This window comes from Prunus dulcis, chromosome 3, assembly GCF_902201215.1.
Source record: "Prunus dulcis chromosome 3, ALMONDv2, whole genome shotgun sequence".
NCBI classification, from domain to species: domain Eukaryota; kingdom Viridiplantae; phylum Streptophyta; class Magnoliopsida; order Rosales; family Rosaceae; genus Prunus; species Prunus dulcis.
In genome coordinates, this window is record NC_047652.1 from 2,679,030 (window position 1) to 2,702,977 (window position 23,948).

General features: G+C 37.1%; 4 protein-coding genes across 7 annotated transcripts; 3 read left to right on the forward strand and 1 right to left on the reverse strand.

Moving 5' to 3' along the window:
• Positions 1-1,474: 1,474 nt before the first annotated feature.
• Positions 1,475-6,050, forward strand: LOC117621049 (linoleate 13S-lipoxygenase 3-1, chloroplastic-like). Its single transcript, XM_034351308.1, has 8 exons — positions 1,475-2,212; positions 2,340-2,620; positions 3,030-3,267; positions 3,374-3,703; positions 3,891-4,084; positions 4,246-4,547; positions 4,670-4,933; positions 5,146-6,050. The coding sequence occupies exons 1-8, from the start codon at positions 1,840-1,842 to the stop codon at positions 5,900-5,902; spliced, it is 2,739 nt and encodes a 912-aa protein (XP_034207199.1). The 5' UTR covers positions 1,475-1,839; the 3' UTR covers positions 5,903-6,050.
• A 7,461-nt stretch (positions 6,051-13,511) lies between these two features.
• Positions 13,512-15,532, forward strand: LOC117623464 (trimethyltridecatetraene synthase-like). 2 transcript variants are annotated; one of them, XR_004585133.1, is made up of 3 exons: positions 13,512-14,545; positions 14,746-15,434; positions 15,486-15,532. XR_004585133.1 is itself a non-coding variant. In XM_034354457.1 (2 exons), the coding sequence occupies exons 1-2, from the start codon at positions 13,640-13,642 to the stop codon at positions 15,373-15,375; spliced, it is 1,536 nt and encodes a 511-aa protein (XP_034210348.1). In that variant the 5' UTR covers positions 13,542-13,639; the 3' UTR covers positions 15,376-15,473. The 2 variants fall into 2 exon arrangements, 1 of the variants encoding a protein (XP_034210348.1); XM_034354457.1 differs by lacking the exon at positions 15,486-15,532 and having other exon boundaries at positions 13,542-14,545; positions 14,746-15,473.
• Positions 15,533-16,596: 1,064 nt separating this feature from the next.
• Positions 16,597-19,181, forward strand: LOC117620927 (multiple organellar RNA editing factor 7, mitochondrial). 3 transcript variants are annotated; one of them, XR_004584876.1, is made up of 5 exons: positions 16,597-16,890; positions 17,007-17,122; positions 17,211-17,276; positions 17,655-17,905; positions 19,076-19,181. XR_004584876.1 is itself a non-coding variant. In XM_034351184.1 (4 exons), exons 1-4 carry the CDS (start codon positions 16,607-16,609, stop codon positions 17,741-17,743), a joined length of 555 nt encoding a protein of 184 aa, XP_034207075.1. In that variant the 5' UTR covers positions 16,597-16,606; the 3' UTR covers positions 17,744-18,844. The 3 variants fall into 3 exon arrangements, 2 of the variants coding, with proteins under 2 accessions (XP_034207075.1, XP_034207076.1); XM_034351184.1 differs by lacking the exon at positions 19,076-19,181 and having other exon boundaries at positions 17,655-18,844; XM_034351185.1 differs by lacking the exon at positions 19,076-19,181 and having other exon boundaries at positions 17,025-17,122; positions 17,655-18,844.
• On the reverse strand, positions 18,730-20,721 carry LOC117620926 (putative receptor-like protein kinase At1g72540). Its single transcript, XM_034351183.1, has 5 exons — positions 20,338-20,721; positions 20,082-20,217; positions 19,787-19,923; positions 19,543-19,666; positions 18,730-19,441 (listed from the first exon to the last, which is right to left on the reverse strand). The coding sequence occupies exons 1-5, from the start codon at positions 20,719-20,721 to the stop codon at positions 18,855-18,857; spliced, it is 1,368 nt and encodes a 455-aa protein (XP_034207074.1). The 3' UTR covers positions 18,730-18,854.
• Positions 20,722-23,948: the final 3,227 nt, after the last annotated feature.

Consider the following 23,948-nt stretch of genomic DNA (forward strand, 5'->3'; position numbering starts at 1 on the left):
CTGGATAAGACTGAATTAGACCAGCAAAATACTTACATATCACGTGCAATCAATATATAATTAATATGAATATTGCTGTCTAACTTAAAGGATGAATGAGAACTATTCATAATAAAAGATTAAAATATAGAAGCAGAATAGAAATAAATCTGGTAAGTGACCAAAGTAGTCCTCTATTCCACTTGGAAATGTCATGGTGGTCAATGTGGTCATAGTCAATTGAGGCTCATTCTCTTTAGCAACTTCTCGGTAGCTCGAGTGGCAGTCCAAAACATTAATAACACCCATCACCATGTCCCTGCATTTTGTAAAAGTTTTTATTTTGTATATATATATATATATATATATATATATATATATATTTTTTTTTTTTTTTTAATTCATAAGATTATGGAACCACCCAAAAGTTCACATGGCTTGGGTTTGAGTTGGAACTGTGGTCCATATCCCCACTAGCAAATCTTATTCACAAATCCCATCCGCTCATTAAATTGGAAGTGCAAACTTCAATTCAATATTGTTTTTCATTGGATCCCCATAACATATGTTGGATAATATTTACATACCTATACTATGTTACATATTTGTATCAAATTTTTGAGCTACTAATTAAATATGGTCATCACCATTTCAAAGTGATGCTTATTGTTTTGAATTCATCCGATTATTAGAGTATCTTCAACAACTTCTTCAATATTTTTGAAATTCTAAAATAGGTGAGCCACATTAGAAAATCTTTGTCCAACAGCCTCAGTTATCCAAATTCATTAAACTTAAATTATAAATGCAATATCTCGTTTTTCTTTCGGAGACTATGACACTAGGTAGTGCCCTCAATCTCTTCCGTTCAAATGAGGCCGTGCTTTCATTCATATCATTAACAAGGTACTAATATTAAATTGAATCTTGTCTCCTTACATTCTCACAATTCATTTATTATTGAGAGAGGGGATATTTAAAATTGTGATATATTTGAATATTGAGAAGAAAATACCATTAAATTAATAGTTATTTAATTCTCAAGAATTGATTAACGCTTATATGATAATTTTTCTGTCTAATTATCTTATAGGATTTTGCATATAGAAACTTTTGGAAAAGGAATAAAAACTATAAATTGACTATAAAATGAAATAAAAATTTCACATATACCCAAAAAAACCTTTTGTTTTGAGGAAATTTTAAACAAGAAGCAAACTTCAATGAAAGAATGAACCTTCAATTTAAAATATTTTTCAAAGACTTCAAATTTGGTCAAATCAACCATGGATTATGGACCGTAGACTAGTAAAGTTGATCGCTTTTACACGATTTCACTCATGAAACTTTCCAATGAACAGGGACACAGTTGCCATTTTTGGAGAAGACAAGGGGACACATGTCCTTTGAACCCAACATATCCCAGTTTCTCTTTGCCTTCCCGCACACCGCGTGTTTACTCGGAAACTCACGAACTCGCTTTGACTCGGGACCTCCCTTTGAACTTCTCCAAAGTCCCAAATGAAAAATATGTTTCCCCAAACCAAAAATACAAAAAACAAAGAAAGCCAACATTAAAAAGTAAAACCCAAGTGTTTTTCACAAGCACAATTTCTTAAAAACGTGTGGACGGTGAGATCAACAGTACCCCAACTTTTTCTCTGCCATGATGATATTCTGTTTGTATATATACACTACGAAGCACAAACACCAACATATTCTGCACTCACTTCTTTTACAACCACCATTCTTTCTTTTTTTTCTTTCTCTGCACAAACCACAAAGCAAAAAGACTCAAACTTTCTGAACTAATTAAGGTTCAGAGTGACTCTGTTTGTGTAGAGAACTAAGGCAGAAAAGATGGCATTGACTAAACAAATCATGGGTAATTCTTTGATGGACAAGTCTCAATTTGTTTCATCACCATCTAAATTGTTTTTGAGTCAGAACCAGTTTTTGGCCAGACCAAGTTTGGTTCCTTCACAGAGGAGGAGGGAGCATTTGAGGAAGGCTAACAGGCGTACTGTGGCTGCCATCAGTGAAGATTTGGTGAAGATTGTGCCTGTTTTTTCTGCAGAGAAGCCTGTCAAGTTCAAGGTGAGAGCTGTTGTGACTGTGAGGAACAAGATCAAGGAGGACTTGAAAGAGACCATCTCCAAACACTTGGATGCTCTCACTGACAAAATTGGTAGAAATGTTGCTTTGGAGCTCATCAGCACTGAAATAGACCCAAGTAAGCAACTTTCTTTTATTTGGGGTTGTCACAAATGAAATACTTTGCTAATATTTTGGACCCAACTGAGAATTTTAGTACTTTTTTTAAATTGTTGCTAATTGGGTTCTTCCTCAAATTTTTATAGGAACCAAGGCACCCAAGAAAAGCAGTGAAGGTGTTCTCAAGGACTGGTCAAAGAAATCTAATCTCAAAGCAGAGAGGGTTAATTACACAGCTGAGTTTATGGTGGACTCAAATTTTGGCATCCCAGGAGCAATCACAGTTACAAACAAGCATCAAAAAGAGTTTTTTTTGGAAACTATAACCCTTGAAGGTTTTGCCTGCGGTCCATTACATTTCCCTGTTAATTCTTGGATGCAATCTAAGAAAGATCACCCTGAGAAAAGAATAGTCTTCTGCAACAAGGTAGATTAGATTTCATTTTTTCCATTTTCCATTGATCATGGTTTGCCTAGATGGGGAAGTCAAACCGTCAAATTTTTTAGGTTTTGAATATCTGCAAGTGACCGATAATTAAGTTGGTACGTCAGAAAAGTTGAATGGTTCATGGCTAGCAGCTTAATATTATTGTTATTATTAACTTAATTACCTGGTCTATTCCCCTTCTGTCATGAACTGAGTTTCTGTCTGTCTTCTCCCTTGACGAGCCAGTCATTAGTTGGTTTAGGTCATGGGCCCCATATTTAAAGCCTACCGACTACCTACCATGATATCATTCCGTCCTTTTGTTTTATACTTGTATATTACAGAACTAATATTTTTGGCAGCAAGTTTAAATAAATATTGACTTTTCGTAATTTTTTGTTTTGAGCAGCCATATTTGCCAAACCAGACTCCTGAGGGGCTCAGAGAACTGAGACAGAAAGAGCTGAAGAATTTGAGGGGTGATGGAAATGGAGTCAGAAAATTATCTGATAGGATCTATGACTATGCTTTGTATAATGATTTGGGAAACCCTGATAAGGGAATTGACTTAGCTAGGCCTACAGTTGGTGGTCAAAAATTACCCTATCCAAGAAGATGTCGCACTGGTCGCCTCCCAACTGATACTGGTAAATTATGCTCAAATATTTTAATACATGTTCTCTTGTCAGAGGATCTGAAAATCTATTATTGTAAGATGTAACTAATTTTTGTTCTGCTTTGTTTGTGGCACAGATATGTCAGCAGAGAGCAGGGTTGAGAAGCCACTCCCAATGTATGTTCCTAGAGATGAACAGTTTGAGGAGTCAAAAATGGACACATTTTCTTTTGGGAGGCTCAAGGGTGTTCTTCATAACTTGATCCCTTCCTTGAAGTCTAGTTTCAAGGGTGACAAAGATTTCCGGGTATTCGGCGACATCGACAGCCTCTACAGTGAAGGAATCCTCCTTAAATTGGGGCTGCAAGATGAGCTCCTAAAGAAGCTTCCATTGCCAAATATGGTCAGCAAGTTCCAAGACTATAACCAGGGCATTCTCAAATATGACACCCCCAAGATTCTAAGCAGTGAGTTTCATCATGTTTTTAATTAATCACTATACATTATTATAAAAATTATAATCCCACCATGTGCCCACTACCACCATGCAGTGCGAAGTCATTGTGTGTGGGAATATAATTAGCCTTAAGTAATTATTTAATTTAAATCATTTGATTAGGTTTTTAATTAACTAAGATCTGATTCCATGTGCAGAGGACAAGCTAGCTTGGTTGAGAGATGACGAATTTGCCCGTCAAGCAGTAGCAGGGGTTAACCCATCGAGCATTGAGAGGCTCAAAGTTTTCCCACCAGTGAGCAAACTTGATCCTGAAATCTATGGGCCTTTAGAGTCTGCACTCAAAGAAGAGCACATTACACCTAATATCCATGGCATGACTGTGCAACAGGTACCACCAATTACACCATTTTCTATTTTAATACTTTTGATGTTTTCTAAGAACTGCTATTCACACTTCCGAGTTTGTAAATCTACTACACTCGGAAAATATAAAATAATCATCAACTGTGTTTTCTTCCGTTTCTCATTTTGGTTTTATATTTTGTGCAGGCATTGGATGAGAACAAGTTGTACATAGTGGATTACCACGACGTTTACCTTCCATTTCTTGATCGAATTAATGCTCTGGATGGGAGAAAAGCATATGCAACTCGTACCCTTTATTTCTTGACACCAACCGGAGCTCTTAAGCCCATTGCCATAGAGCTTAGCCTCCCAAATTCAGGACCAAGTTCGAGATCAAAGCGTGTTTTGACACCTGCAACTGATGCTACTTCCAATTGGATATGGCAGCTTGCTAAGGCGCATGTCTGCGCCAACGATGCCGGGGTCCACCAACTCGTACACCATTGGTAAGTAAAGTTGTCGCGATAATATTAGTTGACCACATTATGTGTCAGTTGATATTCTTGCTTAACTCTTGTATAATATATAAGTTTTTTATTATACTGAATATTTGTTTCATTGGTTGCAGGCTACGTACCCATGCTACCCTAGAACCATTTATATTGGCAGCACATAGACAATTGAGTGCAATGCACCCAATCTACAAGCTTTTGGATCCTCACATGAGATATACACTAGAGATCAATGCATTGGCTCGCCAGATCTTAATCAACGCTGATGGTGTTATTGAGTCATGCTTCACTCCCGGCCGATATGCCATGGAAATTAGTTCTTCTGCATACAAAAACTGGCGCTTCGACCGTGAAAGCCTTCCCGCAGATCTCATACAAAGGTACGATACCAAGAGCTTAGCAAGATTCTTTTACACATGTTATGTTTTAACTCGATGGTACTTTGTCAGGTCATGGGGCAAGAAAGTCCTTCCCCCAATAAGCTTTATTATTTTATTTTTATTTTTTTCTCAAAAATTTTTTTCCCATTTTGTGTGTTGTCTTTCTGGGTTCTCTGGCTAATCTTATTTGGTGCATGATTTTTGTGATGCAGGGGCATGGCAGTGCCTGACCCAACACAACCCCATGGTGTGAGACTTGTGCTCGAAGATTACCCATATGGCAGTGATGGTTTGCTAATCTGGGGTGCAATTGAGAACTGGGTTCGAACCTATGTGCACCATTACTACCCAGACTCGAGCCTGATACGAAACGACAGAGAGCTACAAAATTGGTACTCAGAGTCCATCAATGTAGGCCACGCGGATCTCCGCCACGAAAACTGGTGGCCCTCATTGTCCTCAGCAGATGACCTAGTCTCAATCCTCAGCACTCTAATTTGGCTAGCATCAGCACAACATGCTGCACTCAACTTTGGCCAGTACCCTTACGGAGGGTATGTGCCCAACAGGCCACCCCTAATGAGAAGGCTGATACCAGAAGAAAATGACCCTGAATATGCAAGTTTCATATCAGACCCACAAAAGTACTTCCTCTCTTCACTGCCTAGTGTCCTACAAGCCATCAAGTACATGGCTGTTGTGGATATATTGTCCACACATTCACCAGATGAAGAGTACCTTGGGGAGAGGCAGCAGCCCTCTACGTGGTCAGGGGATGCAGAAATTGTTGAGGCATTTTACAAGTTTTCTGCAGAGATGATGGAGATTGAGAAGGAGATCGAAAGGAGGAACAGTGATCCAGAGCTTAAGCACAGGTGTGGGGCTGGTGTTTTGCCTTATGAGCTGCTTGCTCCAAGTTCTGAACCTGGGATCACTTGTAGGGGTGTGCCTAATAGTGTTTCTATTTGAGTCCAAAATAGAGGGCTCATGAATTAGTTTATTATTTTGTAATTATAATTTATATCATAATGTAATTTGTCTTTTGGTATCTAGCGGATGATGAATATGTTAAATACTACAGCTAATCGTAATTAATGGATCTTCTTCAAATTGGTCACATCTTCTGTCTATTCTCTGACTATCTCACTGACATTTTTTTTATATAAAAACATCTTACTTTTTGTATTCTAGAACAATATGGAAATCTCTACTCACCTTTATGGGCTAAATGTGATAAGAGCTAGTGTGGCCCTGCACGTTTGTTTTTGGTCTCCTGCAACCTCCTTTGATTCCAGGAATTTTCCCCTGGAACCAACCCCTTCGACTAATAAATCAGGCTACTGTCTCTTCCGTCATGTTATAGAGATTTTCCTCCCTAATTTTATGCTAGGTTTTGCTTCTCCCTAGTTTGTCCAAATGGATCTTTCATACTGGCTCTTGTGAGATCATTTGAGATTAAAAAAAACGGAACTACTTACAAGGCTAGGCTACAACCTTGTAGCCTAGGTAGGATTTTTTTTTCCCCTTAAAGAATAGACATATAGCTATGGTAGATTTAATATTTATTTAAAAAAATTTCTTTGGTCGGAAATTTAAAGAATAGACCTATAGCTATAGCCCATCAACACAACTTTCTCACTTTGAGCACACCTTTCTTGCTCGGCCCTCATTCTGGGAATATGGGTGTGAGTCCTGCTTTCTTTTTTATTCTTTTTTTAAAATGTCTCTCTTGCCAGTTTCCCATTTAATTAAGGATCCTAGTGTGACATGATGAAAGTATCCTAGCCTAGTTTGTCCTTCGCAATGAGTATCCTAGTCAATCTTCAACAAAAGAAAAAACGATATTTGTGAAATAGCCCTAGCAGTCCCAAAAGGATATCTACAACGTTTTGTATTCCGTGCTACCAAAGTCTAATTCATTGTTCAAATGCATAATAAAGGTACAATTCTTAGCCATAATTCTTCAATTTAATCTTTTTCATTCAATTGACTCCATTGTATTTGTGTTTACAACTAATATATATATATATATATATATATGTGAAAGTTAATTTTTTTATTCATTTACTCTTTATAAAGTACTTCAATAGGTATACTTTTAATTATTTTTGAACATATGATTTAATGTATACTTTTATTTGAATTAAAAAAATTTAGCTAGTTTTACCTATCGAAAAATTCCTGGCTTCGCCCTTGTGTGGGATGCTGGAGGTGTTGTGAACTTCTTTGGCCAAGTGGATGTTGAACGGTAAGGTCCTTTCACTTTTGGTGCTTTTGTTCCGTGTTCATGTATAATCATTTGTTCTCATGGTTTCTCTGTGGAACTGGTGCTGTAAAGAGTCTTCTTGATCCTCTATTTGTCAACTCTGAATGAGCTGAGCTTGAATTTGTAATAGTTATTACTCACTGTCTTATCGTATGCCAGAACATCCATTTGGGATATGTTCTTATACATCTCACTCAGTCTCTCTTTTTTTTCTACGTTTTAGCTTATCTTTCTTTGGTTTTGCTTGTTTCCACTCATGAGTAGCCATGAAATTTTGGGTACTCATCTAAGATCCATGCCATGGTCTGTTTAGACACCGAAAACCGAAAAAAATAAAAATAAAAAAGGGAAAATTGATAAAAAGTCAGTCTAAAATATATATTTGCGGGTGCCATAGTCCGTAGATATTTGCGGATGCGCTGATCAAATTGAAGAGAGGAATTGGCTGATGAGGACGGATTAGATACAAGGTGGGTGTTTGTGGGTTTTGGTGTTCATTTCCATTTTCATTTATTTTTAATTTTTTCTAATATTTTTAAATCTGGGATGAGGGTGGGGAAGAAGAAATCGAAGGGGGGGAGGGGGGAAGAAATTGAGGGGGAGAAGAAATCTAGGTTGGGGGGAAGAAATTGGGTCTGGGTTTCTGGGTTCGTGGTATAGTTTGCAGGTGGTGGTGCATGGGGTAGAAAGCATAGATAAGAGAGAGAGAGAGAGAGAGAGAGAGAGAGAGAGAGAGAGAGAGAGAGAGATGAAGACCGACAGTTGGGGTACTGGGTTCGTTGGGGGTTGGAAGGCGGTGGTCATGGGGAAGGGGGCGCTGGGAGGTTGCAATGCGGTGGAGGGTGGCTGTGGCATGTGTTTGAAGGTTGGGTGTTGGAGCTTGATCGGGAGAACAGAGAGAGAGAGAGAGAGAGAGATTATTATTATTATTTTTTTGGTTTTTTGGTTTTAAATATTTATTCATATTTAAATCAATTTAAAATTAAAAAAAGTGAAACATGTGGAACCCACAATGCTGCGTAGACAACTAACAGAGAGATTTGACAGAAACTCTAATGGTGGAATCGGATTGTAACAAATTTACAAGCTCAGGGTATGCGATTGTAAAAATTGAAAAGTGAGGTACTAACATACCTTAACGTTGTAAGTACAGGGTACTAAACTGTAATTAATCCAAAAAATATATAAAGAGAAAATAGGTTTCTCATACGCACACTACCAAGATTCCATAGAAGTTCGAACCAGAGACCACTGGTCTACAAGTCAAGGCCCTTCCACTAGGCTAGACTCATTGGTTTATTGGTCCTTACTTTTGCTAGAGCAAATTAGAATCCGAATATCTTTATAATTACATCGTTTTAAGGTGTTAGTTTATTATCAAAACAATAAGAGCATCTCCAATAGCAATAGCAAATTAAACTTTTCAAATTAAAGTTTGTTGACCTATGTGGCAATTTGAAAATGTTTATTTGCTACTTGAATAATTTTTTCTTAAATAGACTCTTCAATTCAATTAATGTAATATCATGAAAAAAATATGAAAAATATGAAAACATGTGAAAAATGTCCATACATTTATTATCTGAAAAGAAAAAAAATGCATGTTTTTAACATTTTCAAGGTAGGTTTTATTTTTCCAAAGTTTTATTAAATGTTTTGAAGAGCCAAAGTCAACTTACCAATCCTGAAACGAGAGAAAAATGTTGCAGCTTTGATAACTAAGTTTGACAAGGCTGTTGGAAAGATTTTTTATGATCGCACACTTATTTGAGAGTCCCAAAGTGGTTGAAGAGGCTATTGGAGATGCTCTGAGGCCATGTTTGGTATGGAGAATTGGATTGGACTAGCTTGGACTAGTAAAATGACTAGATTTCATGTGCAATGAAGGAAGAATATAGATGTTGTCTTCTAACTTAAAGGATTAAGGTGAACTATTTATATGAAGTTGATGTCTAAAACTTATCCTCACTAATTCCCTTGAAAATGATTGGATTAGTAGGGATAAATTTTAGACATCAACCTCTTATGAATAGTTCATTCTAATCATCCAAATTAAAAGACAACACCCATATTATTCCTTGTTGATTCCACATGAAATTTAAGCATTTTACTGGTCTAATATAATCCTCCATATGAAACATGGCATAAAGACACTGCGAATGCGTTAATCATGAGTTGGCTTAATGGTATAGTCTCCACTTTACCAGTACAGATCATGAATTACCCAAAAAAACGTTATTTCAGATGCAAAATACGATACCAACACATGAGATTCAAACTTGGGCGCCTACAGCTAATCGTAATGAATTAATATGTTCTTCAAATTGGTCTCATCTTCTGTCTATTCTGACTTTGTCATTGACATTTTTCTCAAAAAAATGTTGCTTTTTTTTTTTTTATTCTAGAAGAATATGGGAATCTCAAAAACATCTTACCCAAACTATAAAAAAAATAAAGGAAAATACTTCATTCTTCTGTACAGTAGAAACTTTTACATTTATGTCAATAATAATATGATAAATGTGTAGAATTTTTTTTTACTTTTGTAGTTTTGATAAATTATTTTTGCACATGTGTCAAAATGTAATTTGTAGGGACTCCTTCCAGAAAAGGAGGCAAGCAGTATACAAAACAACTGATATTTCATATGCAAAATATGAAACCAACACATGAAACTCAACCCTATACTCAAAATGAGCTCAAATTTCGGCACCTATGTATGTATAGTAAAATTTCTCTAATACCAGATTGATCATGGACAAAGACAAAGTAGAACAATAGACAGAAATATTAGGGTGAAAATAAACAGAAGAAAGAAGAGAGAGCTAGAAGGAGAAGTATGGAATCAAAAGCAAAGAGTTTTTGTAACTTGTGTTAAATTCATCCTTTGGTCCTTCATCAACACTGTCTTCTGCCTGGGTTCCAGTCTCCTCTTTTAACAGGACCTAATGGGCTGCGGCCCATCCTTCTAATTTTGAGCCCACCAATTGGGTTAAAGTCAATTTGGGAAATTCTGTAATTCCTCGTCTTTCACCAAGTGGAGGATCTTCTTGTCGTTGGTGGGGCTGTCCGAGCAATGTCAACAAATCATGATGGCCAGATTCTAAATGTTGTCACTTTTTCAATGGAGAGATATGTCAGTTCACTAAAGTTATAATGGTATAGGTGTGTTTTCAAATTATAATGATTTGGTTTGCCACACTAGTATTCAAATTCCAACTTTTTCACTGGTTTTTGTATGCAATTCTCTAATGGATAGTAGACCATTTTAACCATTTGTATTGCTTGTTCCTATATTTTTAATTGACTTGCTTGATAATTTATGATCTATCTATGTATGTAATTTTTTTGTTGTTGAAGATTTTAGGCTTTTAAATATTATTTTTTTTCTGAAAAATTTATGGATCTGCCATTGAACATATATGCAAGCCACTCTGCACCTGAATTCGAATATCCATTTTCATAGTTTAGACTAAACTAAAGTAAATCATCCCTTGTATAAAAAAAAAAAAAAAAAAAATTCAGATAGTATCCAAAAGCTAAAGAAAGAGGTGAACAAGACGACATCACCTTATATGTCGTCAAGTTATAAATCACGCTAGTTCATAGCTCATTTGACTAATTCCTAATAAGCTTTAACATTTAACAAATACATATTAGATGCAACCAAAAAGCACATTAACAAAATCAAAATTTGTTCAACACCAAAAAATTGAAATTGTACCCATTCATGTTGTGCCCTACGATTCTTGAGAGAATTGAAATATTTTGTTATTGCATATGAAAATGTAGAGAGTTAAAAGTCGTGAATATTTACTAAGGGATTATGTCTCTTAATTGAGCAAACAAATTAATCTAATAAGATGATTATAGGCCTACAAAGTTGAGTGAACAATGAATTACTAGGTTACATTTGGTGTACTACTAAGTTTTTATGGGCTAAATTATATTATTAGTGCCGCCCTTAAAGAGAACGCCCTTTTACCTATCACAACGGAAGAGTCACGTTAGAGAAGTTGTTGTAAACCTCGATGTTCATATATGAGACTAGAATTCGAAGTATTGATTAAGTTGATTCATAAACTGAATATGCAGTTCAGATTCACTCAAAAACCAAATCGTAAAAATCAGAAATACTATTGGAGTTTGTGGGTTGTAAATTTTCCTGGGAATCATTATTGGTCCTCAAAAGTATGGGCAGACACGCAACACGTTCGTACCTTCAATTATCTGTCCTCGAACTTTCCTTTCAAATTATAAGAAACAAGTTCACCCCACTCAGATAAAGCAAACAGCTTTTTCTTGTAAATCATTCACTGCATAGAGCCAAATAAATCTGGAAAATTCAAATTCCTTTTTATTCCCTTTAACAACCAAATTGCTTCCTCCAACTCACTGAATCACTAGGGCCACACACACTCTGACTGTCAGGAATATGTGCAAATGTTAGTACATCGGAGCATATGCCGCCTAAATTTTGATAAGATATCTTGCATCTAAGCTTTCTATTGACTCACATTGTTTATGCATGCTAGATATGCTTAAGTCATGGAGCTTCTTTTCCACTCACATCACATGCTATAGTCCTTACTCTCAAGTGGCACTTATAAATTATTTCTCTTTCAAGTGGCACTTATAAATTATTTCTCTATCTTTATGATCATAAGACTTTCAGATAGAGATAGAGATGCACCAAATGTGATTGGTAAGTTTTTTATTTCCAAGCTTCCAAGCTTCCAAGCTTCTCTCTTCTCGACCAAGGGAGGGGATGCTGTTGGAAGACGAGTTCTTCTAGTGGTCCAATTTCTTGCAGCTAGAAACACTACTCATCTCCCCCTGATTTCTTTTTCCCTTTCAAAGCTGCAAGTTACCACAGCCGTCGGACAGTATCCAAGGGACCACGTTTGGGCCAAAAACCTTGAAGATTAAGAACCTGGAGGCTGAGCCTGAACCAGTAGACTTCTTGGGTGGTTGTGGGCAGGGATGCGGGGTGGTTGGGGAAGAGCTGCCAGCTTGGACCGAAATGCCCCTTAATAAGTAACATAAATTGAAGATTTTTCTTGAATTGTTTCAAATTAAAAACCACTTTGACAAAAATGACCAAATTGAAATCACAATGGTAAACCACATCGATTAGAAATAGCGTTTTGCCGAGATTTTTTTATGGACAAAAGTAATATCATTCATATAATATCTTATTTGTACACATGACACACGCTATGTGTTACTTGATTTGCCTTTGATCTTGATGTACTTAATTCTATATAATTGTTCGCTGCAACTTTCAACTTACTGTATAAAATCTGAATTATTATGCATGGAGCTCCAAAAAAGAATAAAGAAAAAAAGAGAGCTCAAGAAAAACGAGTGAGTACAAAAATGTATAACATTCAATATTGTTTGACGTGGCACATTTAATATTGTTTTGATTGAGTCTACTAACCATTGATTGAAATGTCTACTTTATAAATAAATAAAAATTAAAAACCCGTTATTCAATTGTGCTTTGCATCTAATGATATCAAATTTTTCGGGAGTATTTTTATTTATCACTTTAATTAAATATGTATGTTTATTATCTTTTTCAACATTTGACACATGTCTATAAATATAACCATAGTTATATAAATTAAAGTAAAAAATTAACCATAATTATACTATGAACACATATCAAATATTTTTAAAAAATAATGTGCATGCATCTGTGATGAGCAAAAATATTTCTAAAATTTCCGAGGAAATTCAGAAGAAATTATAGTGATTTTCCAAGGCAAGTCAATGGTCAAGTCCTTCAAACTTTTCCCAACAACCAACTCAGAAAATACTTTTTCCTTTTTCCTTTTTTCTTTTTCTTGTTTTGCTTTTGGTGGGTTTCCTACTAATTTCACCAAGACTAAGAGAGGGTCTTTTTTTTCTTTGTTTTAAACTAAGCATATTGATCATTGACCAAGTATAGTCCTCTGCAAAATGCCCTTTATTTTCAAGTAAATTTAATTCAAATTATCAAGTTGGCCTTAAACAACCACCAACGACTAAGTTAGTTATCAATATTATTTTGATTCAACCGCAAGGCCACTATCAAATTCTAATTTTGGATGTGATGTGAATAAATGTTTAATCACTCGAATTATAAGTTTCACGCGAAAACGCTTAACTTGCCGTATGAAACTAGTAACCATTGACTAACGGGTCTTTCTTTAATACAAAGACCAAAGATGCATAAGGACAACATGGTCAGTTTATAATTGAACTAAAGCATGAATCAAGTTGGTGTAATTGAAATCGAGGATATTGACGATAAAAAACTGTTTGATATTAAAATATTCAAATTGGGTCGACTTGTGCCCTGACTTCTTTCAATTATAAATTCCCCCTCCCACCACCTCAAAACACACATCAACCACTTCACCACACAAACCCACTGCACAACAAGTTCCACAATGATGGAATCCATTTCTTGGGTTGCATACGCTGCCGCATGGCTGGGAGCACTCGCTCTCATCCTCCTCTCCCGCCGCCTCCGCCACCGCAAGCTCAATTTGCCGCCCGGTCCAAAACCCTGGCCCATCATTGGAAACCTCAACCTCATAAACCAACTTCCCCACCGGTCTATCCATGCACTCGCCCAAAAATATGGGCCCATCATGCAGCTCAAGTTTGGGTCCCATCCGGTCGTCGTGGGCTCTTCAGTTGACATGGCTAAGGCCTTCCTGAAAACCCACGACGTTATCTTCGCCGGACGACCCAAATTCGCAGCCGGTAAGCACACCACATACAACTACTCGGACATTACTTGGTCCCCTTACGGCTCATATTGGCGCCAGGCCCGTAAAATGTGCGTAATGGAGCTTTTCAGTGCCAGACGCCTAGAATCATATGAATATATCAGAAAGGAGGAAATGAACGCATTGCTCAGAGGCTTATTTGAGTCCTCCAACACCAACATTTTGCTGAAAGATCACCTTTCAACTGTGAGTCTTAATGTTATAAGCCGCATGGTGCTCGGAAAGAAGTACACGGACGAGTCGAAAGACTCGATCGTGAGCCCCGATGAGTTCAAGAAGATGTTGGATGAGCTCTTCTTGCTGAGCGGGGTGTTGAATATTGGTGACTCAATACCGTGGCTTGATTTCTTGGACTTGCAAGGGTACATAAAGAGAATGAAGACTTTGAGCAAGAAGTTGGATAGGTTCTTGGAGCATGTGTTGGATGTACATATTGCAAAGAGGAAGGCAGGTGGTGAAGACTTTGTTGCAAAAGATATGGTTGATGTGCTTCTGCAACTTGCTGATGATCCTAACCTTGAAGTTAAGCTTGAAAGACATGGAATAAAGGCCTTTACCCAGGTATGATTGATTCATTTATGCAATAATGATAGAAGCAGTAAAATTTTCCCAAACTCTACTCTTGAGTCAATGACAGCGAGCGAGTCTTATATGCATTAACGGCTCACAATTACTCGCTTATTTGGGATTTGAAAACTTTTTGGTTTACTTTGGTTTTACTTATCTTACTCACGCTTTTGTTGATTGATGGATTCTATTAGGACCTAATTGCCGGTGGAACTGAGAGCTCAGCGGTGACCGTCGAATGGGCAATTTCAGAGCTGCTAAGGAAGCCGGAGGTTTTCAAGAAGGCAACAGAGGAGCTAGACAGGGTGATTGGAAGAGAGAGATGGGTTGAAGAGAATGACATTGTCAACTTACCCTATGTTGATGCCATTGCCAAGGAAACCATGAGGCTGCACCCAGTGGCACCCATGTTGGTGCCAAGACTATCCCGAGAAGACTGCCAAGTTGCTGGCTATGACATCCCCAAGGGCACCAGAATCCTAGTAAGTGTCTGGACCATAGGAAGAGACCCTCAACTTTGGGACAACCCAGAAGAGTTTTGCCCTGAGAGGTTCCTTGGCAAGGACATTGATGTCAAAGGCCAGGACTTTGAGCTGCTCCCATTTGGGTCAGGCAGGAGGATGTGCCCTGGCTACAGCCTTGGCATCAAGGTGATCCAGGCAAGCCTGGCCAATCTCCTACACGGGTTTACATGGAGATTGCCCGACACCTTGAAGGAGGAGGATTTGAACATGGAGGAAATTTTTGGGCTTTCAACTCCAAAGAAGTATCCTCTTGTTGCAGTCTGTGAACCTCGTCTTCCACCTCACGTTTACACACTCTGATTTTTGTCTTAGTTTCAGTTACTTCTCTTCTTCCCTCTGAATAATTACTATTGGGATGCTAAGTTTTTTACTACAAAATAAATTAGCACACTATTGTAAAATTGCGATGTGTGTGATCAAAATCCAGAGGCTCTTATTGTAATTTCCTGTTCTTCTCCACTTTTCTCCTCCTCTGTGGACATGGTAAATCTTTACTTCTGCTTCAAACCAATTGCCATGAACAAACCAACCAACCAACCAGACCATAAAAACTCGTGGATCTATTTTGCTATTACCGGCCAATCATAAAATGTCACGTGAAAAAATTATCATGCATAACATGCCTTGATTGACTAGGAATAGCAATTTCATGTAAGTGTTTCCACAACCAGACATCTAAACTATACATTTGACGGGTGAGACTAGAGTGCCAGCTGCCTCAGAATCCACTGGTATAAATTTAATCACTATTTTCACTGAACAATATTGCAAATGAATTGCAGAAACTTGACTAAATGATTAAAAGAGTTTGAATATGGGGGCCATCTTAGATTAAATAAAGGAATAATTGATGAAAGATAATAATATGATTCAGACTAATGGATTTTATTGCTGATTTCACTGTATATATATCTTGGAGCTCCAACCTAGAGAAGAAGAGATCACTTAATTTAATAGATGCGACAAGAACTTGCCTAAAGTTTGTCTCCTAATTTGGCGGGCCCTCCACTAAACTAAAAGACAACTTTGTAAAGGTTACTGTAGTTGCAAAACTTATCTTGTCACCATACAAGACTTTTGAGAATCTCAGCATAGCAACCATGGTTTTCAACTAAGACAGTGCTATTACCCAGGATCGTATGGCACACAGAGAAAGTATACCCAAAAGACCATGGTCATCATCACGAGTATAACTTGTCCATTCAAAACCAGCTTACAAACCCTTAAATCATCCCCAAATATGCTATTTTTCCAACGTAAAATATCTCAACAATTTGATCAAATTGATTAGTTTAATTCAACGATTAAAGAATAGGTCCTTAGATGAGGTCCTATTCTACAAATTAACGAAGTATGGTCATTGGCACTAGAACCCAAAATGAACCCAATGCTCATCACAATTAGAAGCCCACGTATAGTTACTAGGCCCATGATATACATTGGGCCAGCCCATACATGACATGTCGTAACTTAAAAGAGGGGGCCTAGTGCGCGCCCACAACACAAACGAGAGTAAAACGACGTAGCGGGAATGAGATCAAGCATTGTGCGAAACCCGTTAAGCCTAACGGCCCGTTTCTCAAGTCTGCCGTCGTTTCCATCTTCGCGTTTCTCTTCCTCTTCAGCTCCGACAAGCTCCGCCGCCGCGGACAGCTCGGCGGCGACTCAGTGCAGCGGGTTGACTCGGTTGGCCTCGCTGGTGGATGGCTGCGACTACGAGCACTGGCTCGTGGTTATGGAGCCTCCTAAGGGCTACCCTCTTCGCGACGAGATCATCAATGGCTACATCCAAACCCTAGCTACGGCCCTCGGAAGGTAAAAACTGACAAAACGCCATCAGGGTTAGCGTTTTAAGTTGCAAAGTTTGAAACTTGAATTAGTGTTAATTATTATTTTTAACTATTTTATTTTGCATTTGTTTTTTCAACTAGTTTGCTGTATAATTGCAGTGCAGAGAAGGCAAAGAAGTCAATTTACTCTGTTTCTACAAAGTACTACTACGCATTTGGCTGCAAAGTCCCAGAGAATTTGACTTTTAAGATCAAATGTAAATTCCTCAAAACTCTTCTATTCTATTATTATTGTTATTATTCAAAGTTTTTAATTTGGTTTTGAAAAAACAAAATTGGTTTCAGATCTGCCCAATGTGAAATGGGTTCTACCAGATTCTTACTTGTGTCATGGCGAAAATGACTATGGAGGTATAATTATTTCTTGGTTTATCTTCATTTCTTCATGTTGAGCTAGATTTTTTTAATATCTAAAGTGGAAGCTACATGGTTCATGAACAATGATGTTTTTAAGAGATAAGAAGAGAACATTGAAAAATATGGATTTTGAAAGATTGTTGATATTGGTATGATTCATTGCAAATACATCCCAAGTCATAACTCATCAAGTAGAATTAGAATGTAAGCCCTACTCATCATAATACCATGTAGACTCATCAAGATAATCTCAAGCCACAATGACTTGGTTCATTTCAGTAGGAAAATGAAGAAATTCTTGTTTCCAAAGAAGAGAAAATTCCATAGGTGATCCGTCGTTGTCTATGCTAAAAATGCATTGGTTTTGGACAGGAGAACCTTTGGTTGATGGGGTTGTTATTCCGTATGATCAAAAATATCATGCAGACTGGGTGTGCGACGAAAATGACACAACAGTTTAAGTCTTGATCACACTTATGCCCCCTAATTTTTACCCTCGACTAGTTAGTTTCGATCTGGATGCTCAAGTGTTTCACCTCCTGGAGATTTAAGCAGAAAGAAGAAGCAGTTGTGTTGTATCAACCCGAATGTCATAGAGTGGAGGGAAAAGAGCTTCATCTTTGGTAATATATGAAGAGATATAGCTATACAGCGTTGCATAGAAACTTAATTGTTTCTTTGGCTCCATTTTTTACATTATCACATGGTTTTATCTTTAAGCTAAGCCTAGTTTTTGCCTTTTCCCACTCAAAATTTGGTTAAAAGTTGCATTGCATTTATGTATCCCAAGTCCTTATTCTAACCATACTTGGTTTGAATTGGGGGATGCATGATCCTTTCTGCAAATCCTTGAATTGGAGGGGACCCACTTTTTGTTCTAGTCATAGGCAATAGCAAATTCTTTAGTTACATCAGCACGTAACTTGTGATTTAGGCCAACTTGGCATTTGGGTGGGGTTTGGTGCAAGTGTTGAAATATGAGGCTGGCCCCGAAATCTGCTGGGTGGGTTATTCAAACCTTTGATTGGTGCACCATGCCGTTTGAGCTGATTTTGAACACAAAACAAAGGAAGAAATGTTCATGGAAATTGACTTGGAATATTTAATACATTATTTGCACTCGAGAACCTAATGGAGGATTAGAATAGTATAGGGTTTGATCAATCCACCAACCTCAGGCCATAAATAATTTAAACAATATCATCTTTTATTCTTTCTATGACTTCATAGTTTGAAATAAACATTTTTTCCATTTAAAGGAAAAACTCATTTAAATATGAAAGCTGAAACTGTTTTTATGGGAAAGCATAGAAAATTTCCCGTAGAAAATTGAAAACAGAGTGTTCTGAGAAAGACAGAGTTGTCTCAAAGTACTTGTATTTCTTGTAATGATGTAAGACAAGCTACAAAAACTGTGAATCCAAGGACCCCACATGAACATCATACGCAAGGGAAGATCTCCAACAAAGAGAAACAAATAAAACAACCTTAATGTATTATGGTACACATATATATATGCTTATAGTTTTTCTTTTCTTCTTCTGTGTTTGTTTTCCTAATTGTCTCGAGTGCTTATTTGGGAGAGTATAAACCGGTTCCAAGAATTCTATACAGAGCTGTATCTGAATAAACAGTGCTAGACCTCAATGACTTAATCCGATTTCTATACCGATGACCTTTTCGGCTCCTGTGGCGACCCTTCGCTTTCACTTCCACCTCTTTTTCCTCACCATTTTCCCCATTTTTCACCACTTCACGCTCAGCTTGACCCTCTCTTTCAATCTTATATGCAGGAACTTTGTTTTTTTCCTCAGTTGGAACAACGTACACAAAGGGTCCAATTGGAATGTCATTCAAGTCCATCAGAGGCTCTAAGGTCTTGACCACAGTGCTCATTGTTGGTCTACACTTGGGGTTATGGCTAAGGCACTGATGAGTCAATGCACCTGCTTTCCTAGCACCTTCGGTTGAGTACTGACCCTCGAGTCCCGGGTCCATCACACGGTCAAGTTTATGCGAGTCCTTCAAAAATGGTTTAGACCACTCCACCAGGTTCTGTTCTCTACCATGGCGGCTCTCATCCACGGACCTTCTACCTGTTAGTAGCTCCAAAAGAACTACACCGAAGCTATAGACATCGCTCATAGTTGTTAAATGACCTGGAAAAAAATGAGTATATGATTAGTGAGCTGTGGAAATTTTCAATGCCACTGATGAAAAGAAGGAATGAAAGTAGTAGCTTAAAATCAACTTGCATTACCTGTCTTGACATATTCTGGAGCTGCATAGCCATGAGTGCCCATGACACACGTTGTAATGTGCGTTTCATCTCCTTCCGGGCCATCTATGGCTAGACCGAAATCAGAGAGCTTGGCTGTGTAATCCTGGGGAGAAAAAGAAAGATATTAGTACTCAATTTTTTTCGGGAACTTCTTTTGTTTTGTATGAGCCATATTTATATGCTTGTATTAAGCGCAGAAGAGAGCTAAGGAGAGAAAAATTACAGAGTCTAGTAAGATGTTTGAAGCCTTAAAATCTCGATATATGACTTGCTTTTCTTCTTCATGGAGGCTGCTGAGGCCTTTTGCAGCGCCAATTGCTATTTTTATTCTTGTTAACCAAGGCAGGGTTCCACCATAACCTGCATTAATGAACAAACATACAAATTCGTAAGTTCTGTCATCCTGCTAGTAAAATTGTGAACTCCCAAATCAATATTTTCTGATTGTTTCAAAACAAAAATCCTGCATGCATGATCTTAATTATTTGCAATTAAATGTTAGCAGATGGTATATTTACATTTGAATAGTCGATTTTCTAGGTTGCCCCTCTCCATGTACTCATACACAAGAAGCCTATGTTCGTCTTCGCAGCAGTAGCCGATCAAGTTAACAAGATTGGGGTGCTTCAATTGCCCAAGAAAAATCACTTCAGCCTACAAATACCGAAGTGTTTGAGAATTAGCATTTTTATAACATTGGAAGCATATGATATTGTTAGCAACATAAACTTTGAAATGGGCAAAAAAAAGCAAGAACAAAAACAATAGGCTTACCAGCCACTCCCTATGTCCTTGTTTGCCATCTAAATCCAACACCTTAACAGCCACAGGTTGAGCTTCCAACCCAGGCCTAAGCTTGTCATCAATGAACCCTTTGTATACCTTCCCAAACCCACCTTCACCAAGATAGTTGCTCTTAGAGAAGCTTTGGGTAATCTTTTTGAGTTCCTTCTGTGTGAAGATATGAAGGTTTGATCCAATAAGTGAATTTGACAGATCACTGAGGACAGTGCAGATTGATGAATTACTCACATCGGAGAGTGACAATCTCCGCGAAGAGATTTCTTTCGACGTCTGGGATTTTTGATCTGAGATTGGTTTGTTGGTTTTGAAACAACCTGGTGTCAATAAGTTGAGTGCCAGTTTTCTGAGACTCATATTTTACTGAGGCTATATGGTCTCAGGACTCACCTTGTTTGTGTGTCCAAACCATATGGTTGAATTAAATTAGAGAAAGATCTGGGGGAGTAGCTAAATATATAAGGTATATTCTACAAGACTCTGTAAAAAGAAGTCAAAGATCCAATGATGATCATAAGTTAAACCAACCATATTCTTCTTTTCCATTTTGTCTGATCTTCATGTCTTACACAATAAAATATATGATTCTTGAAACCATTTTATTTCATGTTCAGTCCTGAGTCTAAAGTAATGTATAAACTTTGGTCCCTTCAAGACTTGGAAGATTCGCAGCATAAGAAGAAGAAAAAAACACTTTTGGATGGTTTCATATTATGAAAGACCAGGTCTCTAGAGCCTTTATTTGGCTTGATCATGTGCCAGATTAATTAATGGAGTTTAGGTTCAAGTGTATTGTTTGTTGGTCTTTGTGAGACCTCTGAGAATTGATTGGGAAACTATATATTTTTTGCGGCCAGACTCATTCAAATGGAAACACATATGTTCTCATTTCCTTGTACACTTCCAAGTCTATGGCTTTTTCCCCATGACTGCTGCAATTAGTGTTTTGGTAAAGCATACTCATAATATTTGGGTGCATGCACCATAAATTTACTACATGTATTTTACTCTAACAATGGTAACTTTTGGGCTTTGGAAAGCAGAATCTCCCAATATCTGGTACCGTTTGTTCTAATTGTTTGCTTTTGGCTATCTATAAACACAGCAATTAGATGACAGATTGAAACTTTTATAAAAAAAACCAAATCCCAGAACCTGTTTAGTAGCCTTTTCATTTTTCCTTTATTATTATAATTAATTTTTCGGTTTTTTGGTTAGAGATAGAGATGAAATATGCGAGAGAAAGGGAGGGTTGAAGAAATGTGTATGGAATGCTATGTAAAATGAAAAAACTAAAAATAATTTTAAGTTGTTATTATTTAATTCATTCTCTTTCATTTCTTACTCGTGTCTCTCGCTCTTCATTTAACTTTTCCTCCATATATTTCCTCTCTATCTCTAATAAAGGAAAATGATAACTAAAAACTAAAAACTAAAACGTTACCAAACCAACCATTAGATTTCGACTAACGTGAATATATGTTTGATTTGTTTATATTGTGTACCACTAATATATCCTCAACCCATTACATTATTTGATGACTAAAATTTAATAAATACTACGGTAACACGAATTATTGAACCATGAACTTTAGGAAAAGCAAAATGACTCCAACCCTAAATCATCTACCAATAGATGATAGACCTTTGTTGGTTACAACATACATGATGAGCAAATGTAAACTTTAATTTTATCACTTGACGCACCCAAAAAGAAAAAGAAAGAAAGGCTCATAGTCATCCATTTCCTGCTTTCCTTGGGTGACCACTGTATGAAATTGAGAGAGACTCAAAAAGTTACAGCCAGCTTTTAACTTTTCCTCTATATATTTCTTCTCTATCTCTAATAAAGGAAAATTATAACTAAAAACTAAAAATTAAAACGTTACCAAACCAGCCATTAGATTTCGACTAATGTGAATATATGTTTGATTGTTTATATTGTGTACCACTAATATATCCTCGACCCATTACATTATTTGATGACTAAAATTTAATAAATACTGCAGTAACACGAATTATTGAATCATGAACTTTAGGAAAAGCAAAATGGCCCCAACCCTAAATCATCTACCAATAGATGATAGACCTTTGTTGGTTACAACATACATGATGAGCAAATGTAAACTTTAATTTTATCATTTGACGCACCCAAAAAGAAAAAGAAAGAAAGGCTCATAGTCATCTATTTCCTGCTTTCCTTGAGCGACCGCTGTATGAAATTGAGAGAAACTCAAAAAGTTAGAGCCAGCTTAGGATAAAAAAGGAGGTCAACACATTTTGTAAGACCTACAATATTCTTTGCTTCAAGAGGTTGTAACCAAGAAAGTCAGGTAACTAATTATTTCCCTTGATCTTCCATGAAATTTCGATTAAATCCTCTGTTTGTGTTTCCAAAGACAAAAAAATGAAAGTTCCTAAGTTTTTAATAAAAACAAAAAACAAAAGAAAACAAAAGGGCTCTCTCTGCTTGTGTATGGGTGACGAATTGAAGCTGACGTGTTTTCATTAGATCAACCCCATTACTAGTTGATGATTTCTGGTTCTCATAAATTTAAAAATGACAAAATAAAGCCAATTTGGTATAACTTAGTTGGTTAAGCTATTCTCCTCCACTCATACAGGTAGAGTTTCGAAATCCCTAAAACCCAACGAATATTTGTATATAAACCTCCCTCCTCCAATTGCTTGTACTAAAAAAAAAAAGACAAAATAAAAACACAGTTTAGGATATTTTCTGCTATAAAAAGAAAAAGTTTAGGATATTTTGTGACATGATTTGACGACACCAGTAGGAAATATAGAGAAAATCGCAGATGGCTAGGGGATTTTTTATTTTGCTTGTGTAGTGGGGCGCATGACAATTTGACAGAGAAAACTCTCTGTCATCAGGAAAAAGATGGTATTTTTGCAAGCTGCAATTGTACCAAACAGCAAGGAAACGTATTGCCGCCATTAAATGTTGATTTGATACTTTGATGGAAAACTTGGCTATAATCGCCTATGGTCAACAGCAAGAACGTCAAGAACGATGCCTCCAATAGGGTTGACAGCAACCTTGTTACAATCTCCCATAGGGATGGCAAAAATTCCTGCGGGGGCGGGTCCCCGTCGGGTTCCCGACCTTAATGGGAGGAGATTTCGGGGCCAAATAGTTATTGGGTATGGAGATCCCCGAACTTAAAAAATTCCCGACGGATATGGGGAGGGGATGGTATTGGCGTCCCCATCCCCAAATCCGACCCGAAAATATATATGTTTATATTTAAAAAAATAAATATATAATTATAATATTTATGTTTAACCCTAAGTTAACCTCTCTCTCCTAATTCTTCCTAATCTTTTCTAGAATTTCATATTGATGTGATTTTGAATAGTTGAGTTGAACTTTATAGTTAATTTGAATGTGTTGAATGATAATTTAATATGAAACTTAATGTTAAAATATATGATAAATATTTTTTGTGCAAAAAAAATCAGGGATTCGGGACAGGTATGGGGAATAGTCCCCCGACGGGAACGGAGACGGGGATTCCCCGAAACCTATTAAACGGGGATTGGTTCGGAGATGGGGGCGGGGATGG